The sequence below is a fragment of the Harpegnathos saltator genome, unplaced genomic scaffold, assembly GCF_003227715.2.
Source record: "Harpegnathos saltator strain DR-91 unplaced genomic scaffold, Hsal_v8.6 scaffold714, whole genome shotgun sequence".
Lineage (NCBI taxonomy): Eukaryota > Metazoa > Arthropoda > Insecta > Hymenoptera > Formicidae > Harpegnathos > Harpegnathos saltator.
Window position 1 is genome coordinate 918,409 of NW_020230554.1, and position 19,516 is coordinate 937,924.

General features: G+C 37.2%; 3 protein-coding genes and 1 long non-coding RNA gene across 4 annotated transcripts; 1 reads left to right on the top strand and 3 right to left on the bottom strand.

Annotated features, from left to right (window-relative positions):
• Positions 1–48: 48 nt before the first annotated feature.
• Positions 49–815, bottom strand: LOC105185926 (uncharacterized). Its single transcript, XR_849986.3, has 2 exons — positions 624–815; positions 49–296 (listed from the first exon to the last, which is right to left on the bottom strand). It is a non-coding gene; the product is annotated as an uncharacterized LOC105185926 (long non-coding RNA).
• Positions 816–910: 95 nt separating this feature from the next.
• On the top strand, positions 911–2,391 carry LOC105185925 (calcium and integrin-binding protein 1). The gene is made up of 5 exons (XM_011145784.3): positions 911–1,194; positions 1,285–1,319; positions 1,411–1,658; positions 1,747–1,945; positions 2,021–2,391. The coding sequence occupies exons 1-5, from the start codon at positions 1,144–1,146 to the stop codon at positions 2,040–2,042; spliced, it is 555 nt and encodes a 184-aa protein (XP_011144086.1). The 5' UTR covers positions 911–1,143; the 3' UTR covers positions 2,043–2,391.
• A 472-nt stretch (positions 2,392–2,863) lies between these two features.
• LOC105185924 (oligosaccharyltransferase complex subunit OSTC) lies at positions 2,864–3,778 on the bottom strand. Its single transcript, XM_011145783.2, has 4 exons — positions 3,501–3,778; positions 3,351–3,424; positions 3,063–3,280; positions 2,864–2,995 (listed from the first exon to the last, which is right to left on the bottom strand). Exons 1-4 carry the CDS (start codon positions 3,637–3,639, stop codon positions 2,977–2,979), a joined length of 450 nt encoding a protein of 149 aa, XP_011144085.1. The 5' UTR covers positions 3,640–3,778; the 3' UTR covers positions 2,864–2,976.
• Positions 3,779–4,592: 814 nt separating this feature from the next.
• On the bottom strand, positions 4,593–9,070 carry Hmt-1 (ABC transporter ATP-binding protein/permease Hmt-1). Its single transcript, XM_011145782.3, has 11 exons — positions 8,741–9,070; positions 8,168–8,367; positions 7,879–8,041; positions 7,550–7,761; positions 7,288–7,434; positions 6,992–7,215; positions 6,427–6,707; positions 6,205–6,305; positions 5,756–6,099; positions 5,522–5,679; positions 4,593–5,419 (listed from the first exon to the last, which is right to left on the bottom strand). Exons 1-11 carry the CDS (start codon positions 9,053–9,055, stop codon positions 5,033–5,035), a joined length of 2,532 nt encoding a protein of 843 aa, XP_011144084.1. The 5' UTR covers positions 9,056–9,070; the 3' UTR covers positions 4,593–5,032.
• Between the last annotated feature and the right edge of the window lie 10,446 nt (positions 9,071–19,516).

The following is a 19,516-nucleotide window of genomic DNA, read 5'->3' on the forward strand; positions in this document are numbered from 1 at the left end:
ATTAAGATAATATTCAGTAAGAAGAAACAAATTACTTATAGAGATAAATTCTATAACTTTGTTTTAATTATAAAATATACATTGTTATACATGACATGAGTAGAGTTATATAGACAAAATCAGTCGTGGTGATGTGATTGGTGTGTAAGATATGGAAACATTTGTAGCATTTAAATATATTCTTTGGATTCTCTATGCAAACTTAAACAGTAATAGGTGTCATAAGAGTCACTCCATCACATTCGAGGGCTATCTTAACACCTATTATGAAAAATCCTAGGTGTTTTACTGCTGACCTGTGGTTAAAAAAAAGATATTATAGTATAAAAATAAATTTTTATATATATCATACAAAAATATAAAGCATTGGTCACATGGCAATCTTCTGTATAAAAATGTTTAACTCAAAAAATAAAATACAGTTTTTGAAGTAGAAACCAAGATTATACATTGACATCAATTAATACAAACAGCCAATAGTAATGTTAATAATTTAATTGTTAAGGCATCGATTAACGCATTAAATTGTTTCATAAGTAAATTGAGGTTATATTTTATCAAATGTACTTCAAGTATCGAATGTACTCTAAGATATCTAAATCGACAAGTTGTGTATAACTTACCACTTAAATGGATCATTGTAGACATCTTTGATTATTTTTCCAATCCTTTCCAACGACATTGTTTGTCTTTTGTCGTGAAATCTTGCTCCGAACCGATCTATTACCGTTTTATTAACCTTAGCTGATAGATGTCTCTTTTGCAGCTGCCCTCTTGCGATATACGCAAAAGCGGTGGTAGTGAATACATTGAATACATCTGTAGAGGGGGAGTGGTTAAGGCAAATATTTATATTAGGAAAAATTATCGAGTTTTTCTATAGTATTATTTTATATTTAAATTTATAGCTATCTTTTGAACTCTCTGTTTAGGACGATTTATTTACTCAATGGTTAAAAGATTACTCATCATTCCAAAGGAAATGTGAGGTTAATTTAAATGGACTAAAATGAATAATGAATGATTATTAATGATGATAACGATTGAATTCTACATCAAAGACGACTGTTAAAGTTAATTGAGGTATTGACATTTATTGTTGATTGAGATATACATTTATTGTGTAGAATTCAATGTTTAAAAATGGGTGCAAGAAGTAGTCAATTTACTGAAGAAGAGTTGCAGGATTATCAGGTAAGATTTTCTTGTATTTATCTTTAATATTTAATTGTGTAATATTCTTCTTTTATAAAATGATTAACATGACCATTTCTCTAATAATAGGATTTAACATACTTTACAAAGAAGGAGGTTTTACAGTAAGTTTCATTTGTTTATTAAATAATCTATTTTATTCTTAATTATATATTTCTACAAAATTATATATTTTTATTATTTTCTCTTTAATAGTGCTCATCAAAAGTTTAAAGCACTTGCACCAGAGAAAGTTGGGCATAACAGAAATGCAAAACTTCCAATGTCTAAAATTCTACAATATCCTGAACTTAGGGTAAATCCCTTTGGGGATAGAATTTGTAAGGTTTTTAGCTCTAGTCAGGATGGCGACTGTACCTTCGAAGATTTTTTGGACATGATGTCAGTATTTAGTAATGCTGCTCCAAAGGCTGTAAAAGCTGAACATGCATTTAGAATATTTGGTAAATATGTGAATTATCTAATTAATCATCTGTAGTGCTTTAGTTTTAAAAAATTTTAATGCATTATCAATGTATGCTATATTTCAAGATTTTGATGGTGATGATATGCTTGGTGTGGGAGATTTGAGGCAAGTGGTTGACAGATTAACTGCACCCCAGAGATTGAATGACAATGACATGCAGCAAGTTCTCCAATATATCCTTGATGAAGCTGATCTAGATGATGATGGTGCTCTAAGCTTTGCAGAATTTGAGCACATTATAGAAAAAAGCAGTGATTTTTCTAAGTAAGAAACAAAATTCTTCATTACAAAATTATAATTTCATTCAATTTATAAATTATACTTGATGTCTGTTTACAGGAGCTTTGCTATTCGTTTATAAAAATATGACACATTTTTTAATAAAAAATAGTCAACAAAAGACTGAGCATATTGGTTAATATTGAGTACCACATAATATATTGATAAAGTAGACCTAATATGTAATTCAAGGAAAAAAAAATATGTTCAGCATCTGTGGAATGTGCCAAGACTTTACAGTTGGGCCTAAAACAATACCAAAGAAGCTCTAATTTTTTAATATTTTATTGAACTATTATTATATGTTATTATGATAAAAGAAATAGTATTTCTAAATATAAAATTATTTTCGCGTTGCTTCCAGTTTCAAGCATCATCAGTCCTATATATATTCTTGTAGTATTGTTATAAAAGCACATATTGCATGATTATTAAACATATATGTCTATTATAAATTATTATAAACTTGTATTTTAACATATATATATATATATGCTGTATAAAATTCCTCTACCATACAATGAACATATATGAACATATATAATATATGTAAATGTAATAGTGCAATATAGAAACAGTAAAAGACAAAATATTAGAACATAAATTTCAACCAGTTAAATATGAATTTTAATCCTGAAAAATTATTTCCTGTACTAAATATGTAATCATATTACTTTATTATAACTTATCTCATTTAAATATCTGTTCACATTGCAACAAGGAAAACCAATAATTCCTCTTTATTTGTATTTCTGGAAAAATATAATGTATTCAAAAAATACATATCTATGTTAAGAATATTATTTAATAATTTTGTTTTTCAACATTTACAATATTATCTATAATATAGAAAGTTGTACATATCTTTTTACCACATTATCGATAATGAGAATACTAAAAATATGTCATTTGATTTGTTGCACTTTATTACAAAAATCAGCAACTTACTGTTACAATATCCTGAATGATATAAAAATGATGTTTATTATATCCGTAGAGTTTGTAATAGCTTATATCTAGGATTGCAGATACCCCCTGAAAATTAGAAACAAATTAGTCACGTAATGTAATAATATATATATCAAAATATAAAATATCTTACGGAAGTTTCATTTTCATGAATATCCAGCATGCGATAAACGACACGATTATACTGATAAATCCAACACATATCAGAAGAACTCTGTTAAGTTTTGGTGTTGAGGGACCATGTGTTTGGTCTAATATAATAAAGCCTAAACCTCCCATTGTAAAGAGAAAACTAGACGCCAAACCTTCCATTATGTATTGCCCATTTACGCGATATGGCATAAATGCTACCTGCAAGAATTACACTGATTTATAATATTAATGGAGTGAACCATGAATTGAACTGAATCTTTCGACTTACGGGTCTTGTATGACCATGTTCGTCTGTCGTGGATCCTACACTGGGTGGCTCAACTATCACATCGTATATGATTCCTGTGAAATGTAATACACTTGTAAACGTTAGAATATTGCATCAAAAATAATATTTCGTGCATGTAGACCAACTAACCTCCTGTCACCAAAAAGTACGAGAGTAGAATGAAGGAGAAGACTACCATAGCACTAGGTTTCCCCATCCAGGACGGTCTCTTTAATTTTAAATTAGGCACTTCCAGGACTAAGAACGGTAATCGGTAAATATACTCCATTGACACGGTAAATCTAAACTACTCGATGGAAAAATAAAGACTTTTCTCCGAAAACACACATTCACCGGTATCGTTGACGTATTCTGCCAACTGGTCACACACGTGCACCGACTGACATTTTATATCAGACTGTACATACCGGCGATTGATAACCGTTCTCCTCGTTCTTATTGGTTCTAATTACACACAAGTCCGCGAGGTTAATTTTTTATGCGAAATCTAAATTTAAATCTACAAATTGTTATATGCATATATGTTACACATACAAAGTAACAAAAATGGTTATCAATATCAATAAAAAAAGAAGATAACATTATTACAATTACTGGAAAAGGATAATTTGTAACGATATAAACAATTTGTTCCACTATGCATCCTGCATGTTATTTATTATAATTATTTATAGAGAAATAATACCATATACTAGATATTTCTTCTTCTTTATACATAAGGATAAAATCAAATTTATATAAGTATTTTATTATAATTATCACTTCTTGTTAATTATGAATTTCTTTATCCAAACTTCAACATACTAATGATAATTGGAGTTTAAACTCAGTAAAATTAATATACACATATACAAATTTCATCTGACAAATTCATGATACATTATTGTTTTTGGCTAAAAGGATCCATACAGTCTAATCTTACTTATCATTAATAAAAACACTAACAATACATCAACGATAGATCTCTTTAAGTTTTCCGACCCTGACTTTCATCGGTATCAGTACAATAATCTTATCAACAATAAATATTATACAGAGTATTTAGTAACCCATGTAGATATAGTCAGTGAAGACATAGAGCTGATAAGATAAAGAAAAGAATCAAATATCTTGCAAATATTTTGCAAAAATCGTAAAAATAACCAAATTATGCATGGAAAAAATCGGATGAATTAGGCTGTGTTCCGAAATTCACTGCCAGTATTGAAAATACATAATTTGTGTCACGTATATATAGATTTTCAGTGCTGGCAGTGAATATCGGAACGCAGTCTTAGTATATGGCCATGGCGGTAATGGATAGCACATCTGATCGTACGAGTTTGTAGCGACTCATTTTGCCTAGCAATAGTTGGTAGCACGCGGCGAAGGGAAGAAAAGATCAGTAGTATAGCGGTAGCTATTGCTAAGCGAGGTGGGCCGCGATATAAACTCGAGCGACCGAGTATGCCACCCATTACCGCCGTGGTGCATGCTAATTCATCCAATTTTTCTCGATATATAACTCGATCATTTTTACAATTTTTGCAAAACGGTATTTGACTTTTTTCTTTATTTCAACCAGCTCTATGCCTCTATTAGATGCGACTACACGAGGTACCAAACACCCTGTATATTTGAAAAATAGAACTCTACAAGTCTTATTTCATTGTTAATTTAATTTATATTACAATATCGCATTCATGCGTAGAGGAATTCTCATCCTTGTTATTTTGCTGATTATTTTGTAGTTGCGCTTGCCACATGGCATGATAGATATCACCATGCGAAATTAATTCTTCGTGTTTGCCCCTTTCGACAATTTCGCCTTCTTTCAACACCAAGATTTCGTCTGCGTGAATGATCGTAGATAGTCTATGCGCTATAACGATAGTGGTTCGCCCAGTACACACTGTATTTAATGCCGCTTGTATGTTACGTTCCGCTTGAGTATCCAAGGCGCTCGTAGCCTCATCCAGTAGTACGATATTCGGTGCTTTTAATATCGTACGCGCAATTGCAACGCGTTGCTTTTCACCGCCGCTTAGTCGAAGCCCTCTTTCGCCGACCTGAGGGAGATATCAAACAATGTAAGTGTGATTGCACCAAAGTGAATGTAGATAATGGGATTAATCGAGCCAAATGTGATCTGATTAATTAGATGAACATACTTGTGTCTCATAGCCATTTTGAAATGTAAGAATTCTCTCGTGGATATCCGCATGTTTCGCTGCAGCGATTATATCTGCTTCCGATGCATCGATACGACCATATTGAATATTATACATTATTGTATTGTTAAATAAGACCGTATCTTGTGGGACGACACCTATAAATTGCACAATAAAGATTTTCAGGCTTCTTGCATAAATGTTGAAATCAATAATAACAATATAAGATAATACCTATAGCGCTTCTGAGAGACTCCTGTTTGACGGTCTTGACATTTTGTCCGTCGATTATAACCGCACCTTGTTCTACATCGTAGAAACGAAACAGTAATCGCATTATGGTACTTTTGCCGGCACCGGACGGACCAACTAATGCAACAGTTTTTCCCGCAGGTACGATAAAACTGATATTTTTGAGCACAAGTTTCTCAGGAGAGTAACCAAATGATACGTTGGAAAATTCTACTTGTCCACGCTTGACATCCAATAATCCGGCCCCTGGTGCGTCTATCACTTCTTGCTCTTCTCTCAATAACTCGAACATATTTTCCATATCGATGAAATTCTTTTGTATAGCTCTTTGAATAAAAAAACATCGAGTGAACGATACGTTAATCAATAACGTGTATAAGTTGCAATTCGTCACGACAAAAGAATATCTATATTGTTTTTTTATTTATTACCTGTAATATGTGCCGAACCAGTTTAACGGCACATACAGTTGTATTATATAACTGGAGAACAAAACGTAATCGCCAATTGTTAAACCTTGATGAGCGACAACCTAAAGGGAAACCAAATTATTTCATTATTATACATTATCATACTTTTTGTCGCTTTTAGTTTGTTACAAGTCGTTCAAAATAACTACATTGCATTTATTATATTTTGGCACAGATGCTAACCATGTGCAAACACAATAATGATCCAGATAACAGGCCACCGCAAACAATTATGTTTTGCAAGGTGTTTAAAATATTCAATGTGATCATGGACTTCCATTCTTGTATTTGAAAATCTAAGATTGCTTTTCTATAGTTTTCAACTTCGTACGCCTCGGCACCATAATATTTGACCGTCTCGAAGTTGAGTAAACTATCAACGCTACGCGCTTTTTGAGCATTGTCAGCCAGATTCATGCGCCTTTGGAACTTCGTGCGCCATTCAGTGACTGCGATCGTGGCAACTAAGAATTGAAATCAGAACGCATGAGAAATAAGAATTGGTAATTTGCGGTCCGCCGATTGCAATTAATTAGTTGTTAGCTCTCATATAAAGGCACTATAATCTGTCTCGTTATTTTTAATATTATTCTTCCTGATCCCTTAAGTTATATAGTGTACGGCAGACCGCAAGATGTATTTTTCATTATCAGAATTTTTCATTACTATTATTATTTCTACCATTGTTATTGCTACTTTTCTCTATTAATTATTATTACTACTATAACATCACTATCACATTACTTACGGATATAGAGAATCATAGTTGCAAAAACAATAAGACCAAACCATTTGTTAAATGCACTGACGAAAAATACGATGGCTATGATAATATCGACGATGGTCGGCAGAATTTGGAAAAGAATATAATTAAGTAAATTATTGATAGAGTCCGTGCCACGATCCATGACTCTTAATACTTCACCGGTCTTCCTTCCGAGATGCCAACGCAAGCTCAGTCCGTGTAAATGTCTACAAAAGAAATGAAGATAAATAATGAAGTCCACATTGACTCATTAAATATATAACTGTGAAAAGACTAACCTGAATAGCTCTACTTCTACTTCACGTGTAGTATATTGCTGAATACGGATCCAAAGAAAAGACCTTAAATTATTTAACAAACCCATACCTCCGGTACCGCCACCTTGCAAAAATTTAAACGCTACATATATCAGTATTATATCCCATCTGTAATAAAAGTAAGCATCTGACTGAAGCGATAATTGACATGTTATGAAAATTTTAGTAAGTAGTATGTACATAAAGATTTATACAAATTTAATCATATTATGATTCTACACACCTAAATCTCACAGGAACAATCGTAACACTGTCCACAATTTTTTTATTGTAAATTGGTACATAAAGATTTATCAAACGTCCAGACATCAATAGCAAAAAGCAAAATATTACCCTCAATTGAAGTAGAAAATCAGATTTTGGCCATAGAAATGGTGCCAAGATTTTAATCTTGTACCACAGATTTGCCCAAGTGGAAGAATTATCATCTGGCCTCTGTAAATATTTTGGTATGAATTAATATTTTCTCATATGCACTATTAATAATTAATATTTATTAATTAATACTTTCTCACACATACTATATAGAATATCATACAATATGTTACTTACTCTTTGGTAAAATTGCGACTGCCTGGTCAAACCATCGTTAAGTATACGGTAATCAGAATCCTGATTACCAGCAATACCAGGAGCTCGTAAACCAAGAGCAAAAATCAGCAGATTACTAACATAACGCAAGACAAATAAAGCCATTTCAATCTGATCTGTAACACTGCAAAAGATATAAAAATTTCAGACTAAATAACTGCTTGACTTTAGGAAGATTTATCTACTTTTTACACTCATAAAATTTTGTGATCGTCAAATTATTTCTAATATTTTAAAAATATTATCTTACGAATTCAAATGGAACCACCATTCCAGCTTTCCGATGTTAATAAAAACAAGATTTTCAGCAACAAATGTTAATGTCCAAAAACCTAGTAGTACTAATCCATGACCATGTGGTGGTACACTTGGCAACAGCTTATGTCTTTCAACTCTCAAGATATAGACAGAATAAGGATAAACCACTACTGTCAATGTTGTTGTCAATATCTACAAAAATAAAAGACTTATTTACTTAGTCATATTAACAAAAAAGAAAGAATCACTAAACCATTCTTTTACTAATATATTATATACTTAATTTATATGTAGCATTAGTAGTACAATAAGCATGAAGTATATTCACAAAAATTTAATAGAGAACATGTTATTCATCAAGATATTCTATGGATCTGTTCTTTTTTGAAGAACTTTTGAACTAAACACTAGTGTGATAAGTTAGAATAAAAGAAAGTATACCTGTTTTACTGCAACTTGTATGCTATTGTACTAGTTCAAAAGTCCTTCGAAAAAGAACAGACTTTATGTAATCAGAAATCTTATATTATACTACAATTTTATATTATACTAGACTATATCTTACCATGTAACCATATACCATTCCATCATTCAAGATTGTAGCTTGTAAAATTATTCTTAATACACTCAAAAAAGGGACAAAGTACAAAATAAATTTTTGTAAATTGTACAATTTGCTTTTTGGCAATGTACTTGCATCAATTTCTGTTCCATATTTGCGATACATCCAAAGTTGAATAGATCCAAATATAATTAAATACAAGGAAATTACAGTAGTACTGACAGTATCCATGAAACATTTAGACATGCCATGTTCTATCCAAATTTCATTAAATGTAACATTTGGTGGACAATATCTTATTTCCATATTTGTATCCATATTTATCCTCAAATGGCTTAAAATATTCAATATTGTTTCATTGTTTAAAAATTTTCTTTTTTCCTATATATTTGGTTTCTGATATTATAATCTTTAGGTATTATAATCCTTTATAAAATTGAATGAATAATATGCATGTTAGAATCCAATGTCATATGAGTTAGATTAAATCATATCTGAAACATAGTTATTAATATATTTAAATATGTATCATAAATGATGTCTATTAACATATTAATAGGCGACGTTAAGGCATATTAGAAATATGCTTTCGATATCAATTTTATGATATCTTATTATAGAAGATAACACTGTTCTTATAAATTTATTTCATATATATATTTTCTTATCAATAAACATCTGTCATTGTTAAGATTCAACTGTAAACTACATTTACTTTATAATGCTTGTATCATTTATATGTCATATTACCACATCAAATATAATTAGAAATTAAAGAATTTCTGTAACTAATCACAACAAATTAATATAGAATGGAATACAAACTTTTAATATCTAATAATATTTATTTTCATCGGTAACTTTGATATGTTAAATTATGTTACATTACCTGTACGTAAAAAATGTACAGAAAATTGTGTATCGTCATTCCGGCTCATGTAACGGATCATGGATACGATGTATACGCGCGCGCGAGATACGAGTTGAGTAGGTAGATTTATTAAGACACACTAATAGTATCGAATTATCAGTCTATTATACCATTTCAAATGTATTTTATTAGAATAATAAAGTTAAGAGTTTGGTTCTAACGCGAATACTATAAATTAACGTCCCGGAAATTTAATTACTTAGACACGTTACCCTGATCTGTTCTATTCTCATAAATACTTACTCTTTTTTCAACATAGTATATCGCGTCCTCTCTTTTCTGCTCCCTTTTTCTTAGTGGTCTCCAATTTTTGCTTATATCATCAAATAATTGATTCACACTGTCTTATCTAAATTATCACAGTTTATGTTATAACTGATAATTATGAAAGGTTGCAATTCATACTGCGTTACTTTATATCTCTCACTTTTTTTGTTTTATCTAGATTATATTGCTGATTTAAAACATAGTCAGGTATCAAGGTCAGGGTAGACGCAACGCCGTGATTTCATTGCCGTGAAATGGCAGTTACGGCACTTGCGTTAAAAACGATTAAAATTTTTCATATACATAATCAGAATGGTTGCGTTCAGAAGAAAAACAGCTTCCCAGACAGCACACGGATGTCCATTGGACGTCCGTTATGTCCATTTTTTTACAAAAAACGTCCATAGGACGTACGTTTGTCACAACTTCAGACATAGGACGTCCGATGGACGTACATCGAACGTCTTACAGGTCCAATGTCCAATAAGGACATCCTTGTTACGTCCAATTTAAGTCCACGGACGTAAATCGGACATACCGGCATAAATTGGACGTGAAACGTACATCCATTGGATGTCCGGTGTTGTCTGGGTTAGTAAACACTTTTTATTACACTATTTGTTATTCGTTATATGGCTCCGGACTGCATACAGCAATGTCTATACGCCATTTCCCAGTAGTATGATGTAAAAAGAAAAACAGGGACAGCGCATACGCAGTCCCCACGATCAAAAAAAATGCGTAGTTACAAGAACCACATCCAACCGTCACGGAGGCGAACCAAAGACTTTTATTACACTATCAGTTCAGTTCAGTTCAGTTCGGTATATGGCTTTAAGTAGAAAGGTGTACCCATACGCCATTCTCCAGCTGCGTTAAGGGAGGATTAAATGGTTGGTTAGTGGATTTAAGGAAGTTGGCTATCTCTTTAAATACGTTAGTGTATGTCTACAACCTCTCTTTAAGAAAATATTTTATCTCTAAGCCGTAAGCTCTAAAGCCAGCGGCACACGATGCTTGTTTTTGTGCTGGATTGCTTGCTGGATGAAAATACTGCGTTCTGATTGGTGCATTTCCGAAGATGGATGGAAAGCGCATTAACTGCATCCAGAACCGTTCCGTTTCAGCTAATGCGTGCATTGGTGGCGTATAGAATTCCCTAGAATCCCCCCACCTCTATCGCATTAAGCGCGCATCAGCTACTACAGCTCAAGAGAGTCTGCCTTTCAGCTTCCTGCTTTTTTCTCCCCAATTCTCCCTTAAGTGTAAGAGTGTAAGTCAAAAATGCAAACAAGGCGACTTTCTAGCCTTAACTGGAAAATGGCATGTGGACATTGTTTCGGAACAGTCCGGAGCCAAAAATAGAACCAACTAGGGATGGGCTTCGTCAAAAAAAAAGCATCGTCTTCGATTTAATCGATTATCAAAAAAATTGTTTTTGTATAATCGATATTTTCTTAAAAATAATCGGTTTTCCTAGTTTATCTTAAATTAATGTGAAGAGTTATATGTTGCAACAATAAATTAATATATTATTAAAACCTTAAAGACCCTTTTGACAATGGCTGCAAGCATAAGCTTATGTTAGAATAAGAATAAGGCTATAAGCGTAAGCTACAAGAAATAAACCAATTAAAGTCGGTTGTTCTAATAATAGTCGTTAAATATAGTATAATAATAACTGTTGGTTTATTTTTTACTGTTTACTGTTACAGCTTTATTTTCCGCAGCTATTGTAGAGGGGCCTTAATAGTAGTAAACAAATTCCCTAGTGATACAAATTTAGTAACAAATCTAGCAATATAATCGACGAAAAAATAATCTATTTAGAGAATAAACAGCCTCAAATCAAATATCGGTCTGATAATCGATTTTTCAAGAAAATAACAATCGATGCTTGTTTCATCGATCGATATTTGCCCATCACTAGAACCAGAGAGGAAGCTGAGAGCGGCAAACACGGCGTTTTTGGCGACACCGATTTTTCGCACTGGGAATGGTCGCTATCTGCATACATTTTGAGAGGAGAACTATGATGCTACATCCACTTTTAGGTCTCGACGGTAAAATCTGCATCTGGTGGCTGTCCATGCTACATCCACTTTCAGGTGGTTTATGTCCGTGCTACAACCATAGTAGCGTACTTGACAAGCACGGTCTCGCGCATTGTTATGCATTTGTAACATGAATTAACATGTTAACATGCACAAAAAAAATAAGAATTGAGATTGTATATGATTAACATCATGAAGATTATATACGATTTATATCGATATATAAATATATGATAATAAGATAATATTTTGTGTGTACCCAAAATTATTTTTCCAAAATATTTCAGCGTTACGTTAGTATTTATTTATACTACGGCAGGCGTTTTTTAGCACAGTTGTGTCCGTGTGCATGTGTTGCATTGAAAGTGTGCGTGACGTACGTGTGCATATACGCACTCACACACACACACACACACGTGTCATACGCAACAGATAGAATCTCAGGGTATATGCTTAAACATTTTCAATTGTCGTACGTTTCTATGTAAGAATGTAGTCGGCACACACACACAGAAAAACTGCTCCCGTCTATCCGTCTGAAGTCCCGCCCCCGCTCGGCTTGTTTTGACGAGCCAAGCGAAAGAGAGAGAGAGGGAATGTGTTCGCTCCATCTCGCTCTGATTTGCAACGTTGCCGAGATTGTGTTTCCCGACACACGGCCGAGACTGACGTTTCACTCTCGGCGTGAATCCAACGAGATGATCAATAGCAGTCGATTTCGACTAAACTCGTGTCGATAGATTTGCATGACAAATTAACATTGCACTTAAAGATACGGCGTAGCATTGAAGCATTTGCAAGAAAGTCGCGATTGAAAATCGCGAGTGCTTCATGAACCAAATGAAGGAGCGAGCTTCTCAAAGAGCGTGTGGCTTGATGGAAGTACGCTGGGCTCGCGGGGTTGAGGTCGGTGGTTCGCATCTCCTTGGCCAGGGAACGTGACCGTGAACCAGCGGGTCGAGGGCATCGAGGGGGAACTCGGCGAGCTACGACCTGATCTCGTGATCAGGCACGAGCCGTCGAAGAGTGTCGTCATATGCGACACTCGGCGATGTTACGGTGCCATTCGAGAATCGGCCAATAGCGCTCGAGGAAGCTAGGGAGCATAAACTCGCCAAGTACGCTCCCTTGGCGGAGGCGCTCGGTCGACTCGGGTACCGTGTCGTCGTGACGGCCTTCGTCGTTGGTGCGCTTGGCTCCTGGGATCCGCGCAATGAACCTGTGCTGAGGCTGCTGCGTATCGGCAGTACGTATGCGTCCATGATGCGCAGGCTCATCGTGTCGGACACCATACGCTGGTCCAGGGACATATCTACGTGGAGCACGTCTCTGGCGTCCGCCAGTATAGGGCTCCTCTACGCCGAGCCGATGGCGATGTTCCCGATGTCTCGCCGCCGCGCGCGATTTGCCGCCGTGTGGCCGGCCCGCGAGCCGACGAGGCGGCGGAGATATAAATGTCCGAGCGGATGAACATCGCGTGGGGCCACCGGCTGGAGAGGTGTTCCCGCAGCAAAAAATAAGTTCTGTATTTATTTATTATATTACTTATTTATTTATTTATTTATTTATTTATATACTTATTCATGTTTATTTATTTGTCCGTCCTCGGGAGGGTTGACTGCCGCGGGGGCGGTAGCGGATGTGCTCCGCCGTCGCGCCCGCGGCTGATATTTCTTTTTAGACGGCGGACTGCATTATATTATACTTATTTTAATTATTTAGTTTATATATGTCGTGTTGTCTGAAATATGGACTGCCGCGGGGGGGGGGGACGGAAGACCTCCCTCCCTGTCCCCATGGCTGAAATATTTTATGATGACGGACGTTAATTAGGCTCAATGTACATATATAGAAAGAGTGGTCTTATTTATTGTTTTATTTGTCCTTAATTTTATTTTTATATAATGTAAATGGAAGACGTGCCTTATACACACGGACTTACCATGCGTTCTCAGGTCCCTCTCCCAGCTTGGTGAGCCGTCGGAGTGTGTGTCGCGAGGATAATCGAGTGTGGATGTCGCGTATCTAACAGGTTGGTTGAAGGACCGGCGTCCCTATAGCAGAGAATTCTGCTTCTTGCGGGCGGGACACAGAGCGGGTGATCCTGCAGAAAATATATTAAAAATGTGATAAATAGAGCACGTGGAGGATGAAGCACATTGCCCAAGTCTGCTTGGGCAATAATACTATTATTCCTACGTGCATATAGGTATATGCGTCGTGTTGCCCATTGTCGGGGGGGGCATAATATCCCCCGCCAGTATAATACATACTGGAAAATTTATTCTCTGACCACTGTCGGGGGGGGCAAATTGTCCCCTGACAATAAAGTATATAACATTGGCGTCGGGCCTATGCCTGACGATACATTGTATTTACCTCGGGGGGCAAGCCCCCGGGGAACATTTATTGTTTCAATAAAGTTTAATCGAAGATTGAAGTTTTCCAACCTTTCTCCGTTGATAAATCCGCTTCTACTGGGAGCAGAGAGTCGTCATTTAATGGAAAATGTAGGGTTTTGAGAGGACTTTATTTTGGTGCAAGAACCAGGCCTGTATCTCTAACCGTTTAGGAGATATCGAAGATTAAAGTTTTCCAACCTTTCTCCGTTGATATCTCTGCTTCTACTGGGAGTAGAGAGTCGTCCGTGTAGTCGAAAATGTAGGGTTTTGAGAGGACTTTAATTTGGTGCCAGACCGAGGCCTGTATCTCTAACCATCTAGGAGATATCGAAGATTAAAGTTTTCCAACATTTCTCCGTTGATATCTCCGTTTCTACTGGGAGTAGAGAGTCGCCACTTACGGCAAAATGTAGGGTTTTGAGAGCACTTTAATTTGGTGCCAGAACCAGGCCTGTATCTCTAACCGTTTAGGAGATATCGAAGGTTAAAGTTTTCCAAGCTTTCTCCTTTGATATCTCCGCTTCTACTGGGAGTAGAGAGTCGCCACTTACGGCAAAATGTAGGGTTTTGAGAGCACTTTAATTTGGTGCCAGAACCAGGCCTGTATCTCTAACCGTTTAGGAGATATCGAAGGTTAAAGTTTTCCAAGCTTTCTCCTTTGATATCTCCGCTTCTACTGGGAGTAGAGAGTCGCCACTTACGGCAAAATGTAGGGTTTTGAGAGCACTTTAATTTGGTGCCAGAACCAGGCCTGTATCTCTAACCGTTTAGGAGATATCGAAGGTTAAAGTTTTCCAAGCTTTCATCTTTGATATCTCCGCTTCTACTGGGAGTAGAGAGTCGCTACTTACGGCAAAATGTAGGGTTTTGAGAACACTTTAATTTGGTGCCAGAACCAGGCCTGTATCTCTAACCGTTTAGGAGATATCGAAGGTTAAAGTTTTCCAAGCTTTCTCCGTTGATATCTCCGCTTCTACTGGGAGTAGAGAGTCGCCACTTACGGCAAAATGTAGGGTTTTGAGAGCACTTTAATTTGGTGCCAGAACCAGGCCTGTATCTCTAACCGTTTAGGAGATATCGAAGGTTAAAGTTTTCCAAGCTTTCTCCTTTGATATCTACGCTTCTACTGGGAGTAGAGAGTCGCCACATACGGCAAAATGTAGGGTTTTGAGAGCACTTTAATTTGGTGCCAGAACCAGGCCTGTATCTCTAACCGTTTAGGAGATATCGAAGGTTAAAGTTTTCCAAGCTTTCTCCTTTGATATCTCCGCTTCTACTGGGAGTAGAGAGTCGTCACTTACGGCAAAATGTAGGGTTTTGAGAGGACTTTAATTTGGTGCCAGAACCAGGCCTGTATCCCTAACCGTTTAGGAGATATCGAAGGTTAAAGTTTTCCAAACATTTCTCCGTCGATATCCAGACTTCATCCGTCGATATCTCCGCTTCTACTGGGAGTAGAGGGTCGTCCAAGTAGTCCAAAATGTTGGGTTTTGAACGGGCTTTAATTTGGTACCTGTCCGAAGTCTGTATCTCTAACCGTTTAGGAGATATCGAAGGTTAAAGTTTTCCAACCTTTCTCCGTCGATATCCAGCCTTCTTCCGTCGATAACTCCGCTTCTACTGGGAGTAGAGGGTCGTCCATGTAGTCCAAAATGTAGGGTTTTGAACGGGCTTTAATTTGGTACCAGTCCGAAGCCTGTATCTCTAACCGTTTAGGAGATATCGAAGGTTAAAGTTTTCCAACCTTTCTCCGTCGATATCCAGACTTCATCCGTCGATATCTCTGCTTCTACTGGGAGTAGAGTGTCGTCCAAGTAGTCCAAAATGTTGGGTTTTGAACGGGCTTTAATTTGGTACCTGTCCGAAGTCTGTATCTCTAACCGTTTAGGAGATATCGAAGGTTAAAGTTTTCCAACCTTTCTCCGTCGATATCTCCGCTTCTACTGCGAGTAGAGAGTCGTCCATGTAGTCCAAAATGTAGGGTTTTGAAAGGGCTTTAATTTGGTACCTGTCCGAAGCCTGTATCTCTAACCGTTTAGGAGATATCGAAGGTTAAAGTTTTCAAACCTTTCTCCGTCGATATCCAGCCTTCATCCGTCGATATCTCCGCTTCTACTGGGAGTAGAGAGTCGTCCATGTAGTCCAAAATGTAGTGTTTGAAAGGGCTTTAATTTGGTACCTTCCAAAGCCTGTATCTCTAACCGTTTAGGAGATATCGAAGGTTAAAGTTTTCCAACCTTTCTCCGTCGATATACTCCGTCTTCTACTATGGGAGTAGAGGGTCGTCCATGTAGTCCAAAATGTAGGGTTTTGAAAGGGCTTTAATTTGGTACCAGTCCGAAGCCTGTATCTCTAACCGTTTAGGAGATATCGAAGGTTAAAGTTTTCCAACCTTTCTCCGTCGATATCCAGCCTTCATCCGTCGATATCTCCGCTTCTACTGGGAGTAGAGGTCGTCCATGTAGTCCAAAATGTAGGGTTTTGAACGGGCTTAATTTGGTACCTGTCCGAAGCCTGTATCTCTAACCGTTTAGGAGATATCGAAGGTTAAAGTTTTCCAACCTTTCTCCGTCGATATCTCCGCTTCTAATGGGAGTAGAGAGTCGTCCATGTAGTCCAAAATGTAGGGTTTTGAAAGGGCTTTAATTTGGTACCAGTCGAAGCCTGTATCTCTAACCGTTTAGGAGATATCGAAGGTTAAAGTTTTCCAACCTTTCTCCGTCGATATCCAGCCTTCATCCGTCGATATCTCCGCTTCTACTGGGAGTAGAGGGTCGTCCATGTAGTCCAAAATGTAGGGTTTTGAACGGGCTTTAATTTGGTACCTGTCCGAAGCCTGTATCTCTAACCGTTTAGGAGATATCGAAGGTTAAAGTTTTCCAACCTTTCTCCGTCGATATCTCCGCTTCTACTGGGAGTAGAGAGTCGTCCATGTAGTCCAAAATGTAGGGTTTTGAAAGGGCTTTAATTTGGTACCAGTCAGAAGCCTGTATCTCTAACCGTTTAGGAGATATCGAAGGTTAAAGTTTTCCAAACCTTTCTCCGTCGATATCCAGCCTTCATCCGTCGATATCTCCGCTTCTACTGGGAGTAGAGGGTCGTCCATGTAGTCCAAAATGTAGGGTTTTGAAGGGCTTTAATTTGGTACCTGTCCGAAGCCTGTATCTCTAACCGTTTAGGAGATATCGAAGGTTAAAGTTTTCCAACCTTTCTCCGTCGATATCCCTTCATCCGTCGATATCTCCGCTTCTACTGGGAGTAGAGGTCGTCCATGTAGTCCAAAATGTAGGGTTTTGAAAGGGCTTTAATTTGGTACCAGTCCGAAGCCTGTATCTCTAACCGTTTAGGAGATATCGAAGGTTAAAGTTTTCCAACCCTTCTCCGTCGATATCTCCGCTTCTACTGGGAGTAGAGGGTCGTCCATGTAGTCCAAAATGTAGGGTTTTGAAAGGGCTTTAATTTGGTACCTGTCCGAAGCCTGTATCTCTAACCGTTTAGGAGATATCGAAGGTTAAAGTTTTCAACCTTTCTCCGTCGATATCCAGCCTTCATCCGTCGATATCTCCGCTTCTACTGGGAGTAGAGGGTCGTCCATGTAGTCCAAAATGTAGGGTTTTGAAAGGGCTTTAATTTGGTACCTGTCCGAAGCCTGTATCTCTAACCGTTTAGGAGATATCGAAGGTTAAAGTTTTCCAACCTTTCTCCGTCGATATCTTCCGTCTTCTACTGGGAGTAGAGGTCGTCCATGTAGTCCAAAATGTAGGGTTTTGAAAGGGCTTTAATTTGGTACCTGTCCGAAGCCTGTATCTCTAACCGTTTAGGAGATATCGAAGGTTAAAGTTTTCCAACCTTTCTCCGTCGATATCTCCGCTTCTAATGGGAGTAGAGGGTCGTCATTGTAGTCCAAAATGTAGGGTTTTGAAAGGGCTTTAATTTGGTACCAGTCCGAAGCCTGTATCTCTAACCGTTTAGGAGATATCGAAGGTTAAAGTTTTCCAACCTTTCTCCCGTCGATATCCAGCCTTCATCCGTCGATATCTCCGCTTCTACTGGGAGTAGAGGGTCGTCCATGTAGTCCAAAATGTAGGGTTTTGAACGGGCTTTAATTTGGTACCGTCCGAAGCCTGTATCTCTAACCGTTTAGGAGATATCGAAGGTTAAAGTTTTCCAACCTTTCTCCGTCGATATCTCCGCTTCTACTGGGAGTAGAGAGTCGTCCATGTAGTCCAAAATGTAGGTTTTTGAAAGGGCTTTAATTTGGTACCTGTCCGAAGCCTGTATCTCTAACCGTTTAGGAGATATCGAAGGTTTAAAGTTTTCAACCTTTCTCCGTCGATATCCAGCCTTCATCCGTCGATATCTCCGCTTCTACTGGGAGTAGAGAGTCGTCCATGTAGTCCCAAATGTAGGGTTTTGAAAGGGCTTTAATTTGGTACCAGTCCGAAGCCTGTATCTCTAACCGTTTAGGAGATATCGAAGGTTAAAGTTTTCCAAACCTTTCTCCGTCGATATCACAGCCCTTCATCCGTCGATATCTCCGCTTCTACTGGGAGTAGAGGGTCGTCCATGTAGTCCAAAATGTAGGGTTTTGAAAGGGCTTTAATTTGGTACCTGTCCGAAGCCTGTATCTCTAACCGTTTAGGAGATATCGAAGGTTAAAGTTTTCCAACCTTTCTCCGTCGATATCTCCGCTTCTCCTGGGAGTAGAGAGTCGTCCATGTAGTCCAAAATGTAGGGTTTTGAAAGGGCTTTAATTTGGTACCTGTCCGAAGCCTGTATCTCTAACCGTTTAGGAGATATCGAAGGTTAAAGTTTTCCAAACATTTCTCCGTCGATATCCAGCCTTCATCCGTCGATATCTCCGCTTCTATTGGGAAGTAGAGGGTCGTCATGTAGTCAAAATGTAGGGTTTTGAAGGGCTTTAATTTGGTACTGTCCGACCTGTATCTCTAACCGTTTAGGAGATATCGAAGTTAAAGTTTTCCAACCTTTCTCCGTCGATATCCAGCCTTCTCCGTCGATACTCCGCTTCTACTGAGTAGCAGGTCGTCCATGTAGTCCAAAATGTAGGGTTTTGAAGGCTTTTAATTGGTACCAGTCCGAAGCCTGTATCTCTAACCGTTAG